A 23,691-nucleotide genomic window follows, 5' to 3' on the forward strand; every position below is an offset into this window, starting at 1 on the left:
TGCGCAATCGTATGAGGTTTTCCCCTTTAAATGGGTGTTGTATTTTTTATTTGGGGAGCTTATTCTTTTAAAGCCTGGACTCCCTTAGAAGCCTTCTTCGCAAGTAAACTACTTTTCTAAACGGTCTGCTTGCACAGGAAAGGAGGATTCAGTCAGTCACTGCTGAATCCACAAGGCCCAAGAAGTTTCCACAAGGCCCAAGAAGGGCACTTTTGGAGCTGTTTGACCTCAGGCCATTTTTCACAGCTCCTGGGGTAGATCTCTTGTGGCAGTAGAGGTTCCCCTCCACCCCTTCTTCTGTGCTTTTTTCTGACTCTGGCTTTGGTTCTTAGCTAAGCCTGCTTGGAGTTCTGTGCATAGCCACTTTATTTCTCCAAGGGCGGCAGCATCGTTGGGAAGTTGGTTTTTGAAGTCTGACTGTATGGTTCTTGTCTGGAGACAGATAACAGTTAGGTCTCTGTGTGTGGCCAACCAGAGAATCTGGTTGGTTGCCTTTTTATGTATGTTTACAACATACATTTACCAGGAAACTAATTTCCTAAATGCTTTTGACTCTGAATTGTCTTTTTGTACTTCCTTGGGCATTTCATAGTTTAATAAACATGGAGTCTCAAAAATTGGAATTGATCAGGATCTTTCTTGCATCCAGCCTGGATGCCCCAAATCATCCTGCATTCCTACTTCATGGGGGAGAGGGTAGGGAGCAGGACTGAATTTTGCCCACCTGCCTTCCTCTAGACATCTGCTTTCTCTGGCCAGTCCAAGCCCTCAAAAAGGTCCACTCCCTAGACAGACCTGCCAACGTCCTCACAACTCATCAGCAGACTGGAACTTGGTCATGAGTATGATAGCAAGTGAGGCATTTGCATTTCTGGGGTCTCCAGACTGGGAGCTCTATCTGGGAGCCGGTCCCCTATATCATCATAGATGAGGCATTCCACCTAGCAGTGCTCAGGAACTGTCCATTTCCATTGCCCACCCGGCAGCAGAGGAAACTAACACTCTCAAGAGGACTTTGGCAAAGGTACCTCAGCCAAGAAGCAGCGGAGTTGAAATTCAAGGCCAGGACTGACAGCTCAGCTGATTGTTTGGCTGCTGGTGGTCCTTGGCCTCAGCTCCTCCACTTTTAAAATCCAGGGGGCAACAGGGTTGAAGGCACATTCCCAAGGAAGAAACAACTAGAAGTAACATCTCCCTCTAGTGGTGGGGGGAAGGATTTCACTGAAGAAATGAAGGATGCTGGGCTAGAGGGTCAGCTGTCAGGCCGTCCTTAGAAAGGACTTCTCCAGCCTGATATTGTAGATGAAGCAGCTGAGGTACGGAGAACAGGAGCCTGGCCATGTCACACAGCTAGTCTGGAGCAGTTGGTTAGATAGAAAACGTGTTCTTGTGTCTTATTTTGTGTCAGGCACTGTGCTTGGTGCTTGTGATACACTGGGGAGGAAGACAGAGTCCCTGACTGTGTTGGGCTGAATTGTGTCTCCTAAAATTCATATGTTGAAGTCCCAACCCCTGGTCCCTCAGAATGTAACAGTATTTGGAGATAAGGTCTTTAAAGAGATGATTAAGTTAAAATAAGGCTGTTAGGGTGGGACCTAATCCAACTTGACTGGTGTCCATATAAGAAGAGGAAGAGCCCCCAGGGTTGCACAAGCACAGCAGAAAGTCCAGTGAGGACACAGGAGAGGGCAGTGCATACGGCGAGGTGGCCATCTGCAAGCCAAGGAGAGAGGCCTCGAAAGAAAACAAACCTGCCAGCATCTTGATCTTGGACATCTAGCCTCCAGAACTGTGAGAAAATAAATTTCTGTTGTTTAAGCCCCCCCGTTTGTGGTACTTTGTTATGGCAGCCTTAGACAGACAATGAAGGAGTGATTGTGAATAATTACGTGTCAGGTGTCATGAAGTGTTAGCACCAGGTGCTGTGTAATAGGGGGCCTGACTCTGGACCATCAGGGGTGGCTGCCCAGAGAAATATGAGTAATAGAGACAAAGAAGTGGGTGGAAGAGGGTGCTCCAGCGGGGCACCACGGCAAGGGCAAAGACCCAAAGGCAGGAGAAGGCTTGTGTCTGAGGAACTGGGAGAAAGTAGAGCTAGGGGGTAGCGAGCAGTTACCAGGGTCTTTGAGGTTGGCAGAGCCCCCCACTCCCCAGGTGGTGAGAGGCCATCTCAAGGTGGACAGAGTGTAAACCACTCTGCAGCCGGCCTTTGGTGGGGAGGGGAGGGAAGAGTCAGGAAGGTTCGTTGGAGTGCGCCCTGGTGTGATTTTGTTAGTTAGACTAGGTTTTGTTAGAGTAGGTAGGGGTTATCTGGATGGCAGAAATGAGCATAATTAAATGCAGTTGGGAAGATTCAAGCAGAGAGGAAGGTGTGGAAGATGCAGATGAGTGAGGGATTAAGAGCCCTGAGAAGCAGGAAGGGGCACCTGTCATTTGGTCAATTACTTAGGGTCTACGGGCTTTTCAGGGACCCATAAAAAAAATCTTTGAGTGCTAACAGTAAAATGATTGGCTCCAAAATATTTTTTAAAACCTGCAGAATCAAAATTAATATGTTTAAATATATGCACAACAGATTAATATGTCAACTTCAGTTATGATAATATTTAATTTTCATAAAAACGGCATTGCATTTGAAAACAATTTGGGAGCTAGATTTTTCTCACCTTGAAACAAATCCCCAGTGAGCACCTTAGTGCTCCTAAAAAACCATAGTCAATCACAAATTAGATAAGTTACCTGTAGCTAAATAATTTTAAAGCAAAATTTTTTAAAATTATTTAAAATTTTTACAGCAAAAATATATATTTAACATGGGAAGTGAGTACATTTGAATATTTTTGGTACAGTATTTGGTGGAGCCTTCTAAAGAAAGACTAGGGCGAGAGATCTACAAACCACCCAGGGGTGGGTCCAGAGCGTGGGACATGAAAGGGACCAGCCTGGGAGAGGAGAAGGTTTTCAGGGGTTTGGTGGAGGCAGATTGGCAAGCCCCACTCTGTGAAGTAGGTAATGAGGTTGTCTCTTCTGTCTGTGAGCAGAGAGGGGGAGACGCGTTGGGGGTCAAAGAAAGAGGAAAATGAAAAAGATTTTAAATTGCCGTTTCCAAGAATGGAAGAATAGAAACCGACTGGAAAGTGTGGATGACCCAGTTGAGGGTGGACACCAGGAGAAAATGGTTGTGCCCATCTGCCTAGTTGTGTGTCTTCTGGAGCTTGGTTTAACAACTCGGAAGCAGGCGCAGAGAGGGGTTTGCTGGATTCACCCAGGGTTGGGTTCAGTAGAGTGGGTGGGATGAAGGGTCAATGTAGGGGAAGAAGTTGGCATCTTTTGAATGCCTACATCCTGCACAAGAATAGACACTTTTACATACACTGCCTCAGTCATAAGGATCGTGACATCAATTAGGATACATTTGGCTGCAAGCTAAAGAAAAACCCAACTAATAATGGCCTAAGGGTATTTATTGTTTACTTACCAAAGAGTCTGGAGGAAAGCAGACCTAGGATTGGTTTGGAAGCTCCATGACATCCTCAAGCACTCAGGTTCTGTCCTTCCCCACTCTGCCCTCCTTCAGCAAGTCAAGTCTCATTTGCAGGCTTGCACCTCATGTTTTCACTCTGGCCGCCCCAGCTCACAAAGCATGGCTTCCTCACGTGATAGCACTCTGTGCAGGAAGGGAGAAAAATATTTCCTACAAGGCCCTAGCAGTGTTCTACCTACATCTCCTGGGCCAGAACTGAGCCAGATGCTCACCCCTAAACTAATACTGACCAAAGGGAACTGGAAGGCTCCAGTTAGCTTAGTTTTGTTTTTTGGTTTTGGTTTTTTTTGTGAGGAAGATCAGCCCTGAGCTAAAATCCATGCCAATCCTCCTCTTTTTGCTGAGGAAGACCAGCCCTGAGCTAACATCTATTACCAATCCTCCTCCTTTTTTTTCCCCCTTTTCTCCTCAAAGCCCCAGTAGATAGTTGTACATCATAGTTGCACATCCTTCTAGTTGCTGTCTGTGGGACACGGCCTCAGCATGGCCCGACAAGCGGTGCATCAGTGCGTGCCTGGGATCCGAACCCGGGCCGCCAAGTAGCAGAGCGCGCACACTTAACCGCTAAGCCACGGGGCCAGCCCCAGCTTAGTTTTAAATTACAACTCCTCCCAGGGGTTGGACACTTGCCAATAAATAAAATTAGTGTTCTGTTAGCAAGAAAAACAGAGAAATGGCTGTTGGGTAGGCCACCAACAGTGTCTGCCACAATCATTATCCTCATTTTACAGTTGAAGAAACAGGTTCAGGGAGGTTATGTGACATAATGAAGGTCATAGACCTAATAAGCAGTGGGTCCAGAACTTGAGCCCAGATCTTTTCAATACCACTATGCTGTGCCCTGTGCAGGTCTTGCTGACTCCAAGTCCAGTTTTCTTGGCACATCACAATGGTTCTTCATAAAGATTTGAGGACACTGGGGTCCCTGGAGGCAGCATTGAGGTAGGAGTGGGGAGAAGAGAGAACCTCCTGGATATTCACCCGTTTCCAGGAACTTCACAAAAGTCATCGACTCCTAATGAGGCCACAGAAGCAGTTCCTCAAACTGAACTTAATGTTAAGAATCCAAACATAATCCAAGCAAGAATTATTAAAGGATGCTAATTGTGGGGGAAGAGGCTATTCATGGAGTCTCAAAGTACCACCTCCTAGACTACTTATTAATCAGGAAGGGGGAAGGTATCTTTAAATGGGGCAATCTGGTGGATGCTACCTCAACCAATTTATCACATTAGCATCATCAGTAGTAGAACAAGCTGATATTTACATGCCTCTGCTATGATGCCCTTAGGACACGTCACTCAAGTAACATCCCTGTCAAAAACGTTTAACGCAAATCTAATCATAAGGAAACAATCAGACAAACCCAAATTATGGGACTGTCCACAAATGACTCTTTCAAAATGTCAATGTCATGAAAGACCCCCCAAAAAACTAAAACTGTTCTAGCTAGTTTAAAGTGTACCAAAGAGTCATAACAACTAAATACAACACTTGGTACTTGACTGAATTATAGATTTTCTGTTAAAAAAAACAGCTATAAAGGATAGTATTGGAGGGCCGGCCCCGTGGCTTAGCGGTTAAGTGTGCGCGCTCCGCTACTGGCGGCCCAGGCTCGTATCCCGGCCGCGCACGGACGCACCGCTTCTCCAGCCATGCTGAGGCCGCGTCCCACATACAGCAACTAGAAGGATGTGCAGCTATGACATGGAACTATCTACTGGGGCTTTGGGGGGAAAAAAAAGGAGGAGGATTGAAAATAGATGTTAGCTCAGAGCCGGTCTTCCTCAGCAAAAAGAGGAGGATTAGCATGGATGTTAGCTCAGGGCTGATCTTCCTCATGAAAAAAAAAAAAAAGGATAGTATTGGAGGAATCAAGGAAATGTAAATATTGATTGTGTATTGGACAATCGTACTACATCAGCATTAAAATTCCTGTGTGTTATATTGGTACTGTGGTTATGTAGGAGCATGTTTTTGTTAGGAGATAACTTCTGATGTATTTGGGACTGAAATGCCATCATATCTGCAACTAATTCTCAAAGAATTTGTGTGTGTGTGTGTGTGTGTGTGTGTGTGTGTGTGTCTGAATATATATTTGAAGAGAGAGAGAGAGATAAATCCACTGAGACTAAATGTTAACAGTTGGTGAGTTTAGATGAAGGATTTACAAGTGTTCATTAAGGTATTCTTAAAATTTTTTCTGTAGGTTTGAACATTTTTAAAAGAAAAAAATTGGGAAAAATCCAAATGTAAGGTGGTTTAGTCAGAACTCATTTAGGTGAAAGGAGGGAAACTTAACTCCTCCAGCTTAGCACACAGAATCCCTCTTGAATACCTGAAGCCAGAGGCTCACGTTTTCTCTTTCTCATCTTGTCTTCATCCTCTCTCAATGTCTGTAGGAACATGACTGCTGATAGCTCTCAAGATGTACTTTCACCCAGAAGAGACTGGCTCTATTTCTCAGTTCCAGTTTGAAAACCCCAAAGAAGGCCTGGCCTGGCTGAGTCAGTGCTCCCTCCCACTCCAACCAATCATCTGTGGCCAGAAGGACATGATTACATTAGCAAGTGTCAGCTTCCCGAGGAATCATGATTGGGATGGGAGAAGCATTTCCCATAGAAGGGGGAGGGGACAGAGAGAACAGTAGGTGTCAGCACACAGTAGACGCGGCCAGCATCCTCTCAACGAGGACTGATGAGTATTGAAGGGACAGGAGCTGTGCTGGATGCTGAGGGACAGCAGTGACCCAGCCCTGCCCTCACAGTGCCTACCCTCTAACAGAGGAGACAGGCAACAAACTGACAACTCATCCAAATTGCTAATAAAACAAATGGGCAAAGTGTATGAGCAGACAATCAAAGAAGAAAACTGAACGGTGAATAAACGTATAAAAAGGTGCTCAGCCTCACTCAAAATGGGAAAAATACAAATCAAAACAAAGAGATATAAATTCACTTCCATTAGATACTCAAAAACTTTAAGTTTGATAATACCATATGTTGGCAAGGATATGGTGAAATAGAAACTCTTAATGTTTCCAGAATGGATTAGAAATTAGGACAACCACCTTGGAGAGCAATTTGGCAATATCAAGTGAGGTTGAAGATGCACAAATGCAATGACTTGGCAATTCCACTCCTTGGGATATACCTTAGAAAAGCTCTCACAAATGTGCTCAAGGAGATGATAAGAACTTTCATTGCATCACTGTCTGTATAGCAAAAATATGTAGTCAGCCCAACTATTTCGACAATAGAAGAATAAAAAATTAAATTGTGTATATTCATGCAATGGAATACTACACAATGGGAGAAACGAATGAACTAGATCTCCGTGTATCGGCATGGGTAAATCTCAAAAACAACACATCAGATTTAAAAAATGGTCACAGTATGTTACCATTTATGTAAATTATTAAAATGCAGAAAAAAGGTTCGATACGTACATAATAAAAGTATAAAAATATAAGTGGAAATTATACACATCAACTTCAGGATAATGGTTATCTCTGGAGGTAGAGGTAGAATTTAAGTTGTTTGTAATTTTTTTAATAAAAAAGAGAAGAAAATATGGCAAAATGTTAACTATTAAGACTTGAGGTCAATACATGGATATCTGAACATACATGCTTCAAATATTTAATAATTTTAAAATTTAAAATCATTAAGAGTCAATTAATTAAAATGATGAACAACTCAAAAGCTTGTCTATTCTGTGAAACTGAAACATCCTAAAATCCAACTGAGGACGCGTGTCAGAGACTTCATAGCCAATCTCTTGAGTTTCACTTCTTTTTTAGAAGAAAAGTCTGATAAAACGAGTAGACCTACATTCCAACATCTGTACAGTGAGATCCAGGATATTAAAAGCCTGGTTTTGAAGTCACACAGACCTGGTTCAAACCCTAGCTGCATCATTTATTCACTATATGATCCTGGGAAAGTCACTTCCTCTCTCCAGGCTTCAGTTTCCTCTTTTATGAGGTGGAGATAAGCTGTCAAGATGACTGATAGCACAAGCCAGCCCCAGGTCAGGGGATACCTGAGAGTCAAAGGGAAGTTGGCAGATCTGAGAGACCAGCCCTGTGGCTACCAGAAGAGTGCTGGGCATGGGTGTGGACAGTGGCAGCCCGGAGCAGAAGAGGACAGAGCTCCAAGAAGTTCCAGAATTAGGCCCTGTTGGAGTTTTCAGGTAGATGTAGCCTTCTTCCCACCTTGCCCTGGCAGCCCTCAGCCAGCCCTGTCACTGTCGCCACACCATTACTGCAGGCTTAGAAGGCACTGGCTAGGTGGAGGTGGCTTAGAGCCTTGGGGTGGGGGTTAGATAACAAGTTGCAGGGCAGTGAATGGGCCTGCACCTTGGCAGCCTCTCTTCCGCCACTCCTCTTCCCCCTCCCTATACCCCAGGCACTAGGTTATGGCAACCGTGGGTGGCAGCTTCTAGTAGGAGCCTTACCTGGGCAGACAGAGGTACAGGGAGGTTCTCTGGGGATGCAGTTGTCTGCTCAGGACAGTACAAACCAGGGGGTATAGACTGTACACCCGAGAGTCTCCTTCCCAACTTACCAGGAAAAGTTCAGGCTACACTTGGGCTCTGCTCCCTCCCCTGGACACTCAGTCCTGGCCCCAAGGAAACAGGAGCTCACAGGGGCAGATGAGAGGCCTGAGGGACACACACCCTACACGAAACAGACAACCAACGAACGAGACTACCTTATTTTAGACACAGCAGAGGTAATGGACTGGACAGGACAGGAATTGAAAATAAACATTTTAAGTATTATTCTAAAAAAGAAAAGAGAGGATTTTGGACATATGAGGGTGAACAAGAAATTATAAAGAAGATCCAACTATAGAACCAGATAAGAAAAATGTTGTAGATGAAATAAAGACGTCAAAGGCTAGGTTGAATAGCAGAGTGGATATAGCGCAAGACCAAAGAAGCAAGTATGAAGATCAGGTTGAGAAAATTTCCTTTCCTGGAAAGGGTGTAGATAACTGAAAAGCAGCAGGCTGAGCCAGTGTTGCTGATGTGGGCTACCTCTGGATGGTATGGTACATGATAGAACCAGGGGACTCTTGGTCAGGGAGCCACTCCTGCACCTCTTCACTGTAAAGTGGGCGCCTCTCAGATGCTGTGTTGTTTGTGGCTACATCCTGTGGATTGGGCATTGTGTAACCCCTCAGAGAGTGGTGAAAGAAAGAAAAAGAAAAGAAAGAAGGAAGGTGGAAGGAAGGAAGGAAGAAGTCAGTTATAAAATGGTTGAACAAAAATAAGCCCTGGACCTTAGGAACAACTGTATCCAAAGATGCCAATGGCACCAGGATTCCAGCTCTACCTTCTGTCTTAGTCTTTCCTGCTCGACCTCAGCCTCTTTGATCTCAAACCTATTTTATAGGTGGGGAAATGGCTGCCTACGGCTGGTAAGTTTTACATCTTAATCCGTGAGAGGGAGATTGACTCTGGTTACCAAATTTAAGAATCCCATGGAAGGGTCTTCTTGGTCCAGCCTGACCCAACTCATTACCCTTGGAATAATTACTTGCGCCAAGTGTCATACAAAACCATGGCAGGTCTTCAATTAATTCAGTCATTAGGGGAACAGTTCTCAGGAGATGAAGACAGTTAGACAAATGTTTGCATAGCAGTCCACTACATGTAGTACTTATCCTGGTAGAGACAGGGAGCCACTGGGGAATTTTAAGCTGAAAATGACATTGTCAGCTTTTCTTTTAGAAAGACTGCTCTGAAGCAATATAGAAGTTGGACTGTAAAAGGAAAGTCAGCAGTGCTTCTTGTTATAACTTAATCTTTAGTTGTGGAAGATCCAGGTGGAGTTACGACTGAAGAGGAATTAACATCACCCAGAGATGGATACATTGATTGATAGGACTTCATCTCCCCTTTTGTTCAGGAGAAGGTAAAGAGTGACTTTGATTTTATGATGGATATTGCAAGTGTTAAGTGGAAGCACAAAGTTAAAAATGGATATAAGAGTAAAAATGGATGCAAAGGGGTGGACTGTGCTGGTCATTTGCCTGTTTACTCATGACTCCATCCCTCGCCCTCACCTGCTCTGCTCTGTATCACAGCAGGCTAACTCTTGTCAATTCCATTTCCAAAGTTCCCTTGCCAACTGCATCCAGTTAGTTTCAGGTAATAGCAGCCAATGGCAGGCAAAAGGAGACTGGAAAGGATTGGTCATAAAGGAGGGAGAAGATCAAGAAAAGAATGTGTCATAGAAGCCAAGGGAGGAGCAAGCACAATTGATTTAACTGAGCAAACATTTGCTAAGCATGAACTCCGGGCCCCTCAGTCTTATACTAAGCAGATTGGACTCCAAGATGACAAGTCTCAGTCACCACCCTCAAGTGGGGGGGCAGGGACAGAGAGACAGCCGCAGGCAGAGACTATGACCACACAGGGTGACTGGACTCCAGCTGAGAGACACAAGAGGATGGTCACCCACTGTCTCAGGAGGCAGGAAAGATAAGGCAAGGCCAAATGACACCTTGAGGAGCCTTCAGCTCTCCAGGGATTAAGGTGCTCTCTTTTGAAATGACATAAAATATGTGAATGCCAAAGTTAAATCCCTTAAAAAAATTTTTTTCTGGCTGCAAATTTCTGGATAAATGCACTGGTGCTAACTTTTCTCTTTGGGAGCCTTGTGCTCCTGGCTCACCAGTGAGGTGATCCCTCAAGAAGTGTTCTGGTGCCCTGGCCAGGTTTTGAAAGGCATCTAGGAGCTTCCCAGCGTGATAGAAACAAGTTTTGAGAAGGACTGGCCAGTGTGCGTAGGGGGGAGGAGGGACCTGCACACCTTCCCCCATTCCATTTTCCTCTTGGAGGTATTTACAGGGACTTTCAAACTATTTTTTAGTACCACATGCTACAGTAAGAAATATTTTTTACATGGTGCCCCAGTACACACACATACACAATGCACACACGTTTAAAACAAAAGTTTCATGAAATGTTTTTTTCACTCTATTCTTTTCTTTCTTTCTTTCTTTTTTGGTGAGGAAGATTGTCCCTGAGCTAACATCTGTGCCAATCCTCCTCCATTTTCTATGTGGGATGCTGCCACAGCATGGCTTAACAAGCAGTGTGTAGGTCCGTGCCTGGGATCCGAACCCAGGAACCCGGGGCCACCGAAGTGGAGTGCACAAACTTAACCACTACACCACCAGGCCAGTCCCCCTGTTTCATTTTATAGTTAAAAATATATAGTTGTGGGGGCCAGCCTGGTGGCACAGCAGTTAAGTGTGCACACTCCGCTTCCGCGGCCCAGGGTTTGCAGGTTCCGATCCCAAGCGCGCACCGACGCACGGCTTGTCAGGCCATGCTGTGGCAGCATCCCATATAAAGTAGAGGAAAATGGGCATGGATGTTAGCCCAGGGCCAATTTTCTTCAGCAAAAAGAGGAGGATTGGCATCGGATGTTAGCTCAGGGCTGGTCTTACACACACACACACACAAATATATATACACATATAGTTGCTACCCAATAAATTGATTTCACAATTCACTAGTGGTCTTGAACCACAGTGTGAAACACAAGACTGGAGTCACACGCTGAGGCTCTCTCCCCACCCCTCACTCACCTCTCCCCAGAGGAGTGATTTGTTTGAATGGGCAGTTTGGGAGAAGGCAGTAGGCATGCTCTGGACTCTCCTCCTGGCACTGCCCATGTGCAGAGAGGGTGGGTCGGGATGCTCCCTGCCTCCTAGGAGGGCCCTGGCCCTGTAAGGTCAGCAGATGCTAGACAGTTTCTGTTCTTTCAGTACCAACCCCTTTCTGACTGGTGCCTGTGCCATACTGGCTGTGAATATTCTTAATTCTACTCCTGCCCTGGCTTGATTTGTTGTGTCACTGACCCAATGGATAGTCTGTCTGTTTCAGGGGAAAGTATTAGCAAGTCTATTTTGGCCTCACATCTAAGCCACTTTCTCTAATCCAGCATTTATTGACAAGAAAGATGACATTTTTTTTCTCCATTTGGCTGTCTCCTTTGCCTTACTTCCCCATTAGTTCTAAACTTGGGGAAAGGAAGAGTTATTAATTAACCTGCTGTTATGGACTGAATGGTTGTATCCTCCCAAAATTCATATATTGAAGCCCTAACTCAAATGTGATAGTATTGGAGGTGGGGCCTTTGGGAGGTGATTAAGTTTAGATGAGGTCATGAGGGTGGGGCTCCATTATGGGATTAGTGTCCTTGTAAGATAAGGAAGAGAGACCAGATCTCTCTCCCCCTCCTCCTCTCACTCCCTCCCTCCCATGTGAGGACACAGCAAGAAGGTGGCTCTCTGCAGGCCAGGAAGAGGGCTATTATCAGGGAACTGAATCAGCCCACACCTGGATTTTGGGCTTTCTAGACTCCAGAACTGTGAGAAATAAATTCCTGGGTTTTGTTTGTTTGTTTTTTTGAGGAAGATTGGCCCTGCGCTAACATCTGTTGCCAATCTTCCTCTTTTTTCTCCCCAAAGCCCCAGTACATAGTTGTATATCATAGTTGTAGGGTTGTTGCTCGTCTACATGGGACACTCAGCATGGCTTGATGGTCCGCGCCCAGGATCTGAACCCGCAAACCCCAGGCTGCTGAAGCAGAACGTGCAAACTTAACCACTGTGCCACAGGGCCAGCCCCAAATTCCTGTTGTTTTTCACCCAGTCTGTAGTATTTTGTTATGGCAGCCCAAGACGACTACAACACCTACTAAGACTCCAACATTTAACAGTGTTCAGTGGTACCAAGACGTCAAGCGAGATAAGAACTAAGATGTTACAAAGGGATTTACCAACAAGGGGTTTGTCAGAGACCCAGGTGAGAGCAATTTCGCTAGGTGGGTGGAGGAGGAATAGGAAATACACATTATCTAGAAGTGGAGCAGAAATGCAAAGGAGAGAAAGGTGGTAACCAGAGCAGGAGGCCAGTTTTCTGGAACGGGAGGGATCTGAGCATAACTGTGGGTGAGTAGAAAAGAGCCCACTGAGTACCCCCTGGTCTACAAGATGGCTTGGGTGGCTTACAATAAAACACACCCATTCACCCCACAGCCCCTCACGGCTCCTCCTCTCAAGTACCTCAGGCCATTTCTCCTGCTCCTCCTTGTGCTACACCTGGAAACCTTGGCAGTCACTGGGGGTCACGGAAGACAAGGTAGTCAGGTCTAAACACTCTGACTCCTGGCCCCGCCTGCTTCATCAGGACCCCAGGACCCCAAGAGAGCAGAACCCCTGGGGTCCAGGAAACAGCCAATGGAGGGTAGAGAGTCCTGAGTCAGGGACCTGGATTTCAGTCCCGCCTCTGCCACCCCATAATCCGCCACCCCACAGCCGTGTGATCCCGGGTGTCTTGCCTCAATTTCCTCCCCGAAGTCTTGAGGGATGCCCAGGAAAGAGATCGCTTGATTACGAATGCAGGCTGCACCAATGCACTACGGTGCGATCGCGGCCTCCGTTTCCCCTTCTACGGGGCACTGTTTTAAGGGGTAACCGAGAAGAGCCGTGAGCTAACCCCTTGGCACACAGCAAGCGCTCGGCAGATGCCAACATCACGGTCTCCCGTCCTGCCCAGACAGCCTCCCGCCGCACATCGCACCTTCCAGGGGGGCGGGAGCCCCCTCTCCCGTCGCCAGGGCGCGGGCGGCCTGTCGCGACAGCGGCGGTGCATTGTGGGGCTTGTAGTGTGGGCCGGGGCTGAGTGGGTGGGCGCGGCCGCGGCACTCGCAGCGGGGCCATCTTCGGCCGGCCGCCTGGCTCGGCCTGTGCAGCTCGCAGCCGCGCCCCGCGCCCGGCCCGATGGCGCCTCGGCCGCTGAGCCCCTTGGTGCTGGCGCTGGGCGGCGCCGCGGCCGTGCTGGGCTCGGTGCTCTTCATCCTCTGGAAGGCCTACTTCGGCGGTGGACGCGAGCGGCGCTGGGACCGGGGCGAAGCCTGGTGGGGCGCGGAGGCTGCCCGCCTCCCCGAGTGGGACGAGTGGGACGTGAGTGCCGGGCCGGGGGGTGTGACCACGGCTCTGCCCGCGCCGGGAGCGCCTGGGTCTGGGGCTTGGCGCCGCAGCCCGCAGGCCCCGCGCGGGCAGCCGGGCAGTTGTGGGTCCCGAAAACGAGGACTGGGTGGGCGTTTGGGGGGCCGGGGGGCACCGCTGCGGGAGGCGGACTTCCTGACGGACGCCGGAGCCCGAAGGCCGCGGCCCGGGAGCGATGCCGGGCCCGCGCCGGCCCAGCCCTCCCGCCCGGCGCCTGCGCAGTGCGAGCGGCCCGGGGCATGCCGGGAGAGGCCCTCCGTCCCTCTTGAGGACTGGTGGGCTGGCCGCGCGTGCTGTGACCCTGGGACGCGGGGATTGTGTCTGAGGAGGTGGAGGCTCCGCGAGGGGAAGGGTTTTGCCCGAGGTCACTCAGGGAAAGCCAGAGAACGGGCTTTAGGATTAAGGGCTCCGAGGCAGCGCTCGTCCCGCTGCACCAGCCCGTGCCTGTCTGCCCCTTGACAGTGGAGGGTGGGGATGGGCGCTTCGATGTCTTCGGTCTTCCGTCGGGAAGAGTCGGGCGGGACGTGCCGGCCACAGCCTGACCTATGTCTCGCAGCCTGAGGACGAGGAGAACGAGGAGCCGGCGCTGGAGGAGTTGGAGCAACGCGAAGTGCTGGTGCTGGGGCTGGATGGCTCCGGGAAGAGCACGTTCCTGCGTGTGCTGTCGGGGAAGCCACCGCTGGAAGGCCACATCCCCACCTGGGGCTTCAACTCCGTGCGGCTGCCCACTAAGGACTTCGAGGTGGACCTGCTAGAGAGTGAGCAGACCCCCACACACAGACCCCATCTCCCCATCATCTCAGTTGGACCCAAGCTGGGCTCTTTGCCTGGGGATGGCTCCAAAATGCATATCTAAGCGGGACACGTCCCTGTATGAAATCTTCTCAGGCCTCCCTGGGGCACAGGATACAGCCCAGCTCTGTCTTCTGACTCGGAGGGCCCTTCGTGATCAGGCGGCTTCCGCTTGGTTGCCACCTGTCTCACCCCAACCAAAGCCCACATGCCTGACACTAAGATACTAACAGCTCAGATTTCCTGTGTGCCAAGCACTTGACAGTCATTACTTCATGAAATCCTCCCAACGACTCCATAAATAGTGGTTGGATATAGTTGCTACCTTCCTTATATACACAAAGAAACTGAGGCCCAGCAAGTTAAATAATTTATCCAAGCTCCCCCAGCTTGCCAGTCTGCTAATGCAGACTGCCTGGCTCTAGGCTCTCAGTGTTAAGCACCGTGCCCCCCTGCTTGTTTCTGAAGCGTGCTTGCTGTTTTCTTTCTTATCCCCTGCCCTTTGCATGCACTGTTCCCTCAGTCTGGAAAGCCCTTCTTCCCGTGATAAACTGCTACTCATAAGATTTAGATCAAACATGATCTCCCTGTGAATACTTCTGTGGCCCCCAGGCGAGGTTAAGGGCTCCTCTGGGCTCCCCTTCTGCTGCAGTATTTGCCACATACCAGCCTGTGTCCCTAACTAGGTGTCTGGGGCACAGACAGATTTGATCCAGCTAGTGCCCCATCCCTAGCAGGTCCCTGGGAGAGCTTGCTGAGTGAGTGATCAGAGGGGGTCTAAGCAGGCCCCTGCCCTCAGTGTTAGGCTTCCTCAGATCCTGGGAGAGGATAGCAGAGGGTATTGAGGGGGCAGCAGTGCTTAGCCACCTGTGTTCAGCCACGGATTTGGTGGGAAGAGACAGCTGGGCTTCCTGCCAGCCAGAGGACTCAAACCATAAAGACTGAGTGCATTTAACTAAGTGCTAGGTGGTGGGATCAGACTCAGGGCCTGGCTGTTGGCCTGAATGGGCCTAGTTCTTCTGGTCTTAGGCACTTGCCTGCTGGCCTGTCCTGGCTACATTGTTCCTCTCTGACTGTAGCAAACATTGATATTCACCTGGGATTCTGTCCTTGCAACAAGCTTTCCCTGTCTCTCTCTTGTGCCAGGAACACAGTAAGGTCAAGTAGGGGTTCTGCACTTGAGGCCCACTCTGTCTGACAGACAACACCCCCCTCCCCCAACCCTGCGAGAAGGGGTTTGGTATTTCTGTGTTACCCAAGACCAGTAACAATCCAGGCGCATAGGGTCGTTGAGCCAGGATTCAAACTCACATCTCCCGTTCAAGTTCAGGGGCTTTCCCCTCCCACAACACTCCCTTGGCTGTGGTCTCCTACAATGCATGGCCTGGGGCCCAGCTGAGAATGGGCCCTTTGTGGATCTTTGATGACTCTTCCCTTCCCCCCATCTCCTAGTCCATTTTATTAGCTAGTTCTGTCAGTTCTATCCTCCAGCAGGTTCTGCGTCTGTCCACTTCTCCCCGCCTCCACCACTGCCTGCTTGGTCCAAGCCACCGTTAGCTCTCAGTACTACAACAGCCTCCTCCCTGGTCTTCCTACTTCCACTTCTGTTCCCAATGTCAGCCAACGGTATCTTTCAGAAACCCACATCAGATCGTGTCACTCCTGCTCAAAACCCTTAAAGGGCTCCCCACAGCCTCTCTGTGGCCATACAGGCCCTGTGTGGTCCAGTCCTGGCTGGCCTTGCCGGTCATGGCTTCCTCCTCTCCCTCTCTGGCATTACCTCAGCCACCCTGGCCACCGTCTGTTTCTCAGACACATCGAGCTTGCTCTTCACTCTGTAATGCTTTTCTCTGCCACTTCCCCTTCTCATCATCCCAGACTCAGCTCATATGCCACCTCCTTGGGGAGACCTTCCAGATCTAAAGCCACCCCCCACCCCAGCCACTTTCTCTTTTTCTGTTTTGTTTCCTTCCTTTCTGAAATGTGTCTACGTGTTATTGCTGTGTCCGTCTTGGTTACAGAGAGAGCTCCTTGAGAGCAGGGTCCCTGCCTGCCTTGCTCACCTCTGTATCCCCAGCACCCAGGTCAGCGCTTGGCACCTCGTAAGCACTCAGTAAATAATTGTTGAGTGCCTGCTGTGTGCCAGGCATTGTGCTGAGGGCTTTAGGGGGATCCAGAGGTAAACGGCTCTAACTCTCAAAGAGCTTAGAGTCTACAAGTGTCAAAGTATCACCAGAAACACTAGGATGCAGGGTGACCAAGGGGGACTGTGCAGAGGAACAGGAAGGCAATACGTTGGGGGTCCTGTGTGGGAAGCCATGTGGTGGTAGGATTGAGTATGGCATTTCCAAGGAAAGAAAATGGGGTGACCAGACTGAACAAGAGAAACTGAACAAAGAATGGCTGTGCACAGGCAGGGCAGGGAGTCTTGGCTTCTGACCACAGCCCCACTGACCCAGGAGGAAGCTAGGAGTTGGCAGGAGGCAAGGCAACCGAGGAGAAAGAACTGGAGAGTTCTGTTTATTGAGCACCTGCCTCACACCAGTCCTATGAAAGGTGCGTTGCATATGGTACCTTTGGCTTTTGCTGCAACCTGTTAGGTAAGTTCAGTGAGAAGGAGACTGATGCTCAAAGGTAGCGACTTGCCCAGGGAGAGCCAATGTCAGAGCTAGAGCTAAACCCAGGTCTGATTGACTCTGGAACCTATGGTCTTTCCCTTGCCCCTGGTTGGTGGAGCCTTGGCATGCTGGAAGTGGGGTGGGGTTGGGGCTATGTGTAGAGAGCCAGCGCCTGAGGAGGCTCTGAGCTGGCCCCTGGCCTCTCCTCAGTCGGTGGCAGCCAGAACCTGCGCTTCTACTGGAAGGAGTTTGTGAATGAAGTGGACGTGCTAGTGTTCGTGGTGGACTCTGCTGACCGGCTCCGGCTGCCCTGGGCCCGGCAGGAGCTGCACAAGCTGCTAGACAAGGACCCTGACCTGCCTGTCATTGTGGTGGCCAACAAGCAGGTGAGGGCCGCGGGAGGCTGGCTTAGGCCCATGGGGCTTGATCCACAGATGGCTCCAGGGCAGGGAGCCCTGGAGAGGGATTCAAGCCCAGGCCCATGACCAGGAGCACTTGGCTCAGATACTATCCCCCACCTCTTCTACCTGTGCTCCTCCCTCTTCCCTCATCCCTAATCCTCATTCTCTGTCTCTCTTCCTCTTTGCCTCCCTGTCATCTGTCATCCTGGAGAAATGAGAAAAATAATTATTAAGTATCCATTATATGCCAGGTGTGGTTTCGAATGACATTTTATATTATGCTTCTATTGACCCTCCAAGGTATGGGATACTATTCACATTTTACAGCTGGGGAATCTGAAGCTCAGAGAGATTCTGTAATCTCCCCAAGGTTGACCACTTGGAGAATAGTGGAATTGGGATGTCTAACTCCAAAACCCGTGCCTTTTCCACTCTGCTATGTCTTTGTGACTTCTGGCTCTAGATCAGAGAGCTAAAGCTGGGAAGTGATGAGAAGTTGAACACATTAAATAATAATAATAATTAAATTTGTGTGCTTACAGTGTGCCAGGCACAGTGCCAAGCACCTCATAATCATGACCTCACTTCAGTCCTACAGAAACCACATGATAGGCCTCACTGTTATTCCTAAATGCCCAAAGTTTCAGCTGGTATGTGGCAAAGCCAGGACTTGAACTCAGATCTTCCTCGAAGTTCCTACTCTTAACGACTGCACTATAGCTATATACCTATATACACTATACCTATACCTATACCTGTACCTCTCCTGGGTGCCAGAGAGCTGCCTTGGGCCCAGCAGCCCTCGGCATCACAGACCTGAGGTGCCATTCTCAACACCAGGTGAAACTCTGCCACAGTACAGAGTCCTGTCATATTTCCTGTGACATGTGCCCATGTCCCTGAGAGCCGTGGGACATGTTTCCAGCCTTGCTTGGAGAGATGCTGTACGTCTTTGACCTCAGATTCCCTCTGCCTAACAGGAAATACTTGACAATCATTTATAAATGGGTGACCATATGTCCTGGTCTGCTGGAGACAGTCCCCATTGATGCCTGTTGTTCTGGTATAATTATTAATAGTGCCCACTTTGAGTCTCAGAAGTACCCTGGTTTGGACAATGAATTATATCATCCTGTTTATAAACCATAATTTATAGCAATTTCAATCCTACTGGAGACAACACCTAAGGCCCCAGCTTTCTATGAATTGCTCCAAGAAGAATCACTTTAATCTTGGGTCAGAGTTGACATTAGAATGTACTCTTACCAGCCATGCTCTGTAGTGCCCTCTTTTACTCTCGTCCAGTGTCTAGCAGTCTGGGGGAGGTCAGGCCCGTATCTGGAAGTGACCCTACTGTAAGATCTCTCCTCTATTGAGTTTTTAGGAAACTGAGCTATGATTCCTATAAGGGTCACTTATAAGCTAGGTCTTCAAACCAACCTGGGTTTGAAACTTGGCTCTGCCACTTATCACTGTTTCCTTGGCTAAATGACTTTACCTCCCCGAGCCAACTTCCTCCTCAGTTCAGGGTCGACTATGAGAATTAAATAAGACTAAGTGCCTGTCACCAGGCCTGACTTAGAGGAGTGCTGTTTCTTCCTCAGCGGCTGATGATGGGGTGAAAGAGGGTGGTACAGAGGAAAGTCAGAGATGAGGAAGAGTTTAGACTAACAGGCCCAGAGGCTGCTTCTGGGAACTTAGACCCCAGTGTACCCCAGGGTAGCTAAAGTACAGTTTATTTCACGGGTGACAGGGTGGGCGTTGGGAAGCACTGTCGGCTCTGTTCTGACTGGCTCCTCTGTTTCACCCCAGGACCTGAGTGAGGCCGTGAGCACGGTGGAGCTGCAGCGGGAGCTGGGCCTGCAGGCTGTCGATAGCCAGCGGGAGGTTTTCCTCTTGGCAGCCAGCATTGCCCCTGCAGGACCCGGCTTTGAAGACCCTGGCACCGTGCATATCTGGAGACTGCTCTTGGAGCTTCTCTCCTAGGCTGGTGCCCACCTGCTCACTGCCCAGCCCTGGAACCCCAGTTCTGCTGCTCCCGCTGCCTCATTGCCCGCCTGGGCCTGGGCAGGAGCCACGTGGCAGCACTTCCCCTCTCCCCTCCTTGCCCTCTCAACAGCAAGGCCTGGGCAAGGCCAAGAACCACACAGAAGCCTTCCTGGTGAGGTGGCCGTGAGGCTGAAGCAGGGAGGTGGGTGAGCCAGAGGGTGGGAGAAGGTAGTGTCTGGCTCCTTCAGGGTGGGAAGTGGATCCAGCTTTCACCAGTGAAGGCACCCTCCTTCTCTGACCTGTGCAGTGAGATGCTCAGGAGGCTCAGTTCTCCCCTCCCTGCAGGTCCTGGTGGATGAGGACCCGTGTAGGTGTGAGAAGTAGTCCCAGTCTAGACGGACCCTTCCTGGTGAATTCACACCCCTCTCACGCAGGCAGGTTCTGGACAGTGAGCCCTGGCTGCCAGTCCCGCATTGTCCTCCAGCCCCACCTCTGCCCAACTGGCTCATGGCCTTGTGCAGTCTCTGCCTCTCTGGCCCCGGGAGATGATTTTTAAAGGAAGGTGATTTCTGTGGTTTTTTCTAATTTGGAGATGCATTTCCCAGCTGTGAAGATAAGAAGTGCTAGCACGAATCAGGAGATCCTAGCAAGGAGCTGTCTGAAATGTCCCTACTTTCCCCAAGCCAAGGCCTTGCCTGCCAGCCTCTCTTGACTACAGAATAAGTGCTATTCACCCCCTAATCGGAAAAACTGAGGGCTTTTTTCCCCCTAATCTGGAGACAGAAGCTGCTGTTCTTGCACTAACTGTGCCAACATCCCTGTTTACGTAAGTCTGGGGAAAGAAGGAGCCCATGTCACTGGGAAGAAGACTTCAGCCCAAGCTGGGCTTTGGCCTCAGAACTGCATTTTATTTATTTATTTATTTATAAAAGGAACAGGCCAGAGTTTTAGGCTCTGTTTCTAGGTGCTGTTATCAAAACCCTAGATGATTGTCATAGAAAATTTGGATCTTTGAGGAAAACAGCTGGGATCATGAATGAAATGTGATGACCTACACGTGTTAGTAGAGACAAAGCTCTAGCTTCCCCCACCCTTTGTGGCTGTAATTGATGTCCTAATCTTCCCATTGATCCACAGGAACTTAAACTCCACCCCTTGGCCCAGTATGTCGATAATAAATGACTGGAAGAGGAAATTTCAATCATGTAAATCCAGGTACAAAGAAATGGGAATTAGCAGAGCAGCCAACAGGGTGGCCTTGGGTATATCACTCAGCCTTGCTAGCCCCATTGATGCCCCAGTGAAGCAAAGCGGGACAGAATCGCTGCTGTTCTCTCCAGTGCACATTCCATGATTCTCCTGTGTCCAGTGACCAGCCACTTTAAGGACTGTGTCTGTACTGACACTTCTCTTTAGTGCAGGCAAAAGAAGGAGGCTTTTGTCTCTCAGGGGCCACTGAATAATCAACAGCTACAAAGGGACTTTTTTTAGAGGAGATACCCAACTCAGTTTGCTTTTTCATTGAGAATAGAGATTATGTGCCTTCAGTTCATTTGACATTTACTCAGTGTGCTTCAGTTCCATGCTCTGGCCGGTGCGAGAAGAGACAGAGCGAGGGAGAGTGGGGGAGGACGCTCCCGGAGTCCAGAAGTGAGCAGGATAATTGGAAGAGTAGCCTGCTGGGCTCTTGGGCTGTGGGTGAATCAGAATAGATTCACTTTCTTTGAAATGCTAACTTTCTGCATTAAGTGATTTGTCTGCTTTTATTTTAAATATGTAAGGAATGATTTGGGTTTTAGAGTAGACTTTGAAACTTTGCTGACAACTCTTTATTTTGCTATTGGAAGGTTGAGAAACTGTCCTCTGTGTTCTGTGGACTTCACCTTGTTTTCCAGTGCTGGAAAGTTACCTTTGGAACCAACACTGGTGAGGGGGACCCTTTTCTTCTCATTAAGATCTGCCTTTGGTCTAATGAGTATCATTATGTAGTACAGTTTTTAATGTCCCCAGTGGGGGGAGGTGAACTTGAATAAAGAGTTTAACTGTATCTACTTGAGCTACTTCTAAAGACCACTCAGAACTGACAGGTCCCAGTGAGACACCAGGAGACACACACGGCTGAGGAGCGCTGAAGGCCCAGAGTGCCACCGCTCCCTGACGCTTGTATGGAATATCGAAGTTCTACTGGCCTGTGGTGTGCCTCACCACATCTGTGGCCGACAGCTGCACTCCTCTGTGGGGCTGCTGGCCTGTCCTCCAGGCAGAGTGCCAAACAGTGCTCCTCTCTGGTTTCTACCAGACCCAGGCTGGGTAGAATGGGGGAACAGCCTTTCTTAAGAACAGCTGACAGCCTGGCCTTGTGGTGCTCTTACCCAGTTCCTCTTGAATGTGACTTTCTGATTCAGGAGCCCAGATAACTGCCTTTGGGAACCAGCGCTTACCTGGAGCTATTCATCTCAAAATGAGATTCCTGAGCTAGCCTGGGGTGACTCTGCTTTCCCCCCACTGCCCCGACTCTACGGCTCCAACCTACCTGAGCTTGGGAACAGGGAGTGAATGTCTGGGCAGCTCTCATATTCTAATGAAGACGGTGGAGGGAAGGCTCTGGATCTGAGAGAGCAGGTGGCACCACCACAGTGCCCACTCCTTAGGGAAGCCTCTGCTTCTACTTGCCTGTTGAACCTGCGCCTGGATCACTCACCCTGGCACTGGGGGCTTCTGTTCTTAAGAGTTATTTAAATGTAACCATGGCTTCTGATTTTTCATTCTCTGACCTGCTGCCTCCCTTTGAGGAGAGGCCAACCTGGCCCAGAGCTTGGACATGTGGATGGTCTGGGCAAGAGGGCTCTTGAGGCTGCTGGGACCACCTTGGTCTGGCTGCCCATCCCTAGAAGCCTCCTCTGGCACCTCTTAGTGCCCAGAACTGCCTGGTGTAAGGGAGGCAGTGACACAGTGGTATCGAGCTGTAAGGGCTGGGGATGGGGTGAAGTTGGTCCGTCACAGCCTCCTGGTCCTCCAGAGAGGTTCTGATGAATAGCTCACAACTCTGGCCTGTCTGCCTGAATGAAACACCAGATTCTCCAAAAAAACATTTCCACTTGCCTTTCGAAAACATTTTGTTCTTATGCCAGTTTAGTAGCAACTGCCAGCATTTCGAACCAGCTGCTGAAACTCGCCTGTGGTGTCCATCCTCATACAGCTGCCCCAGACCTCAGACCTGGGATAGTCTGAGCAGTCTGCCTCTCGTGCCTGCTGTCTGCTCACACATCCTCAAGTCCTTTCTAGTAGCTATGAAAAGAACCTCCAACTTTTCCTCGTCCGCTGCCTCCAGGAGATGGCCCATTAAGAGACAAGGGGAGGATTCCCATCAGATCTGGAAGTAAACTGGCATTGCTGTCCCAGCCCATGCCCTGCAAACCCAGACACACAGGGTTGTCAAGGACAAACTGCATAAAATGGAGTATTGGCAGCCATTTGAGGTACACAATAAATGCCAAAGACTCAGGTGGTATCATTTGAATTCTGATTTCGAGGAGTATGTGCTGGGTGCTTAGAGTCCCAGTGAGGGGCAGCTATGGAGGGTAGTCCCAGAATACCTCTCGTGACAGTTTATCAAACAGCAAGTCTCAGTCCCCTGGCCCTTCAGCCCACATTGGGGGGGTGGTAAGGAACGTGAGCTTTGGCCTAACTCAGTACCTTTTGGGAGGTATCCAAACTCTTTTTGCACTCCTTGGGAGTTCTAGCTGATGGGGACGGAGCTAAGGTGTGGAAATTGGAGCCACGATGTCTTCTGGTGGCCTCCACGCCAGAGGCCAAAATGGAGGCCACAGGGCCGTGCAGTCGGCCATTCCACAAGCGTTCCCCCTGCTAGCACTTGCCAGGGGCTGGGTTTTGTGGATTCCCAGGCAAGGTCCCTGCTCAAGCCCGGTCTGGTGGGGGATGTCAAGCAGATTAAAAGGCCATTATGACTGATAGGAATTGCTACAGGAAGTCCAGGGCATGGGGACTACAGGACACTGAAACAGCCTGGGGGCAGGGGACAGTGGTAGGGGAGGCTTGCTAAAATAGGCACCTAAACTAAGCGGCCAGCCTAGGCAAAGGCCTGAATTTGGGATGCTGTGGGAGAGAAGCTACGAGGCCAAATAAGGAAGGCCCTCAGGAGCTCTGCTGCGACTAGAGCCTGAAGGCTGTGCTTGCAGTGCTTACAATGGCCAGTCCCTGCTGGAGGCTAAGCATGCTGTGTCCAACGGGAGGGTTTCTGCGAGCTTCCCAGCCTGTCCAGTTTCCAGCCTGCCTTGATGGTGTGGGATGGG

The 23,691-nt window shown here is 49.4% G+C and overlaps 1 protein-coding gene across 2 annotated transcripts; it reads left to right on the top strand.

Annotated features, from left to right (window-relative positions):
- Positions 1-13,334: 13,334 nt before the first annotated feature.
- Positions 13,335-21,425, top strand: ARL10 (ADP ribosylation factor like GTPase 10). 2 transcript variants are annotated; one of them, XR_009220877.1, is made up of 5 exons: positions 13,335-13,533; positions 14,135-14,336; positions 17,199-17,374; positions 19,202-19,550; positions 20,516-21,425. XR_009220877.1 is itself a non-coding variant. In XM_058546320.1 (4 exons), the coding sequence occupies exons 1-4, from the start codon at positions 13,351-13,353 to the stop codon at positions 19,373-19,375; spliced, it is 735 nt and encodes a 244-aa protein (XP_058402303.1). In that variant the 5' UTR covers positions 13,335-13,350; the 3' UTR covers positions 19,376-21,425. The 2 variants fall into 2 exon arrangements, 1 of the variants encoding a protein (XP_058402303.1); XM_058546320.1 differs by having other exon boundaries at positions 19,202-21,425.
- The last annotated feature ends 2,266 nt before the right edge of the window (positions 21,426-23,691 follow it).

The sequence above is a fragment of the Diceros bicornis genome, chromosome 1 (assembly GCF_020826845.1).
Source record: "Diceros bicornis minor isolate mBicDic1 chromosome 1, mDicBic1.mat.cur, whole genome shotgun sequence".
Taxonomy (NCBI): domain Eukaryota; kingdom Metazoa; phylum Chordata; class Mammalia; order Perissodactyla; family Rhinocerotidae; genus Diceros; species Diceros bicornis.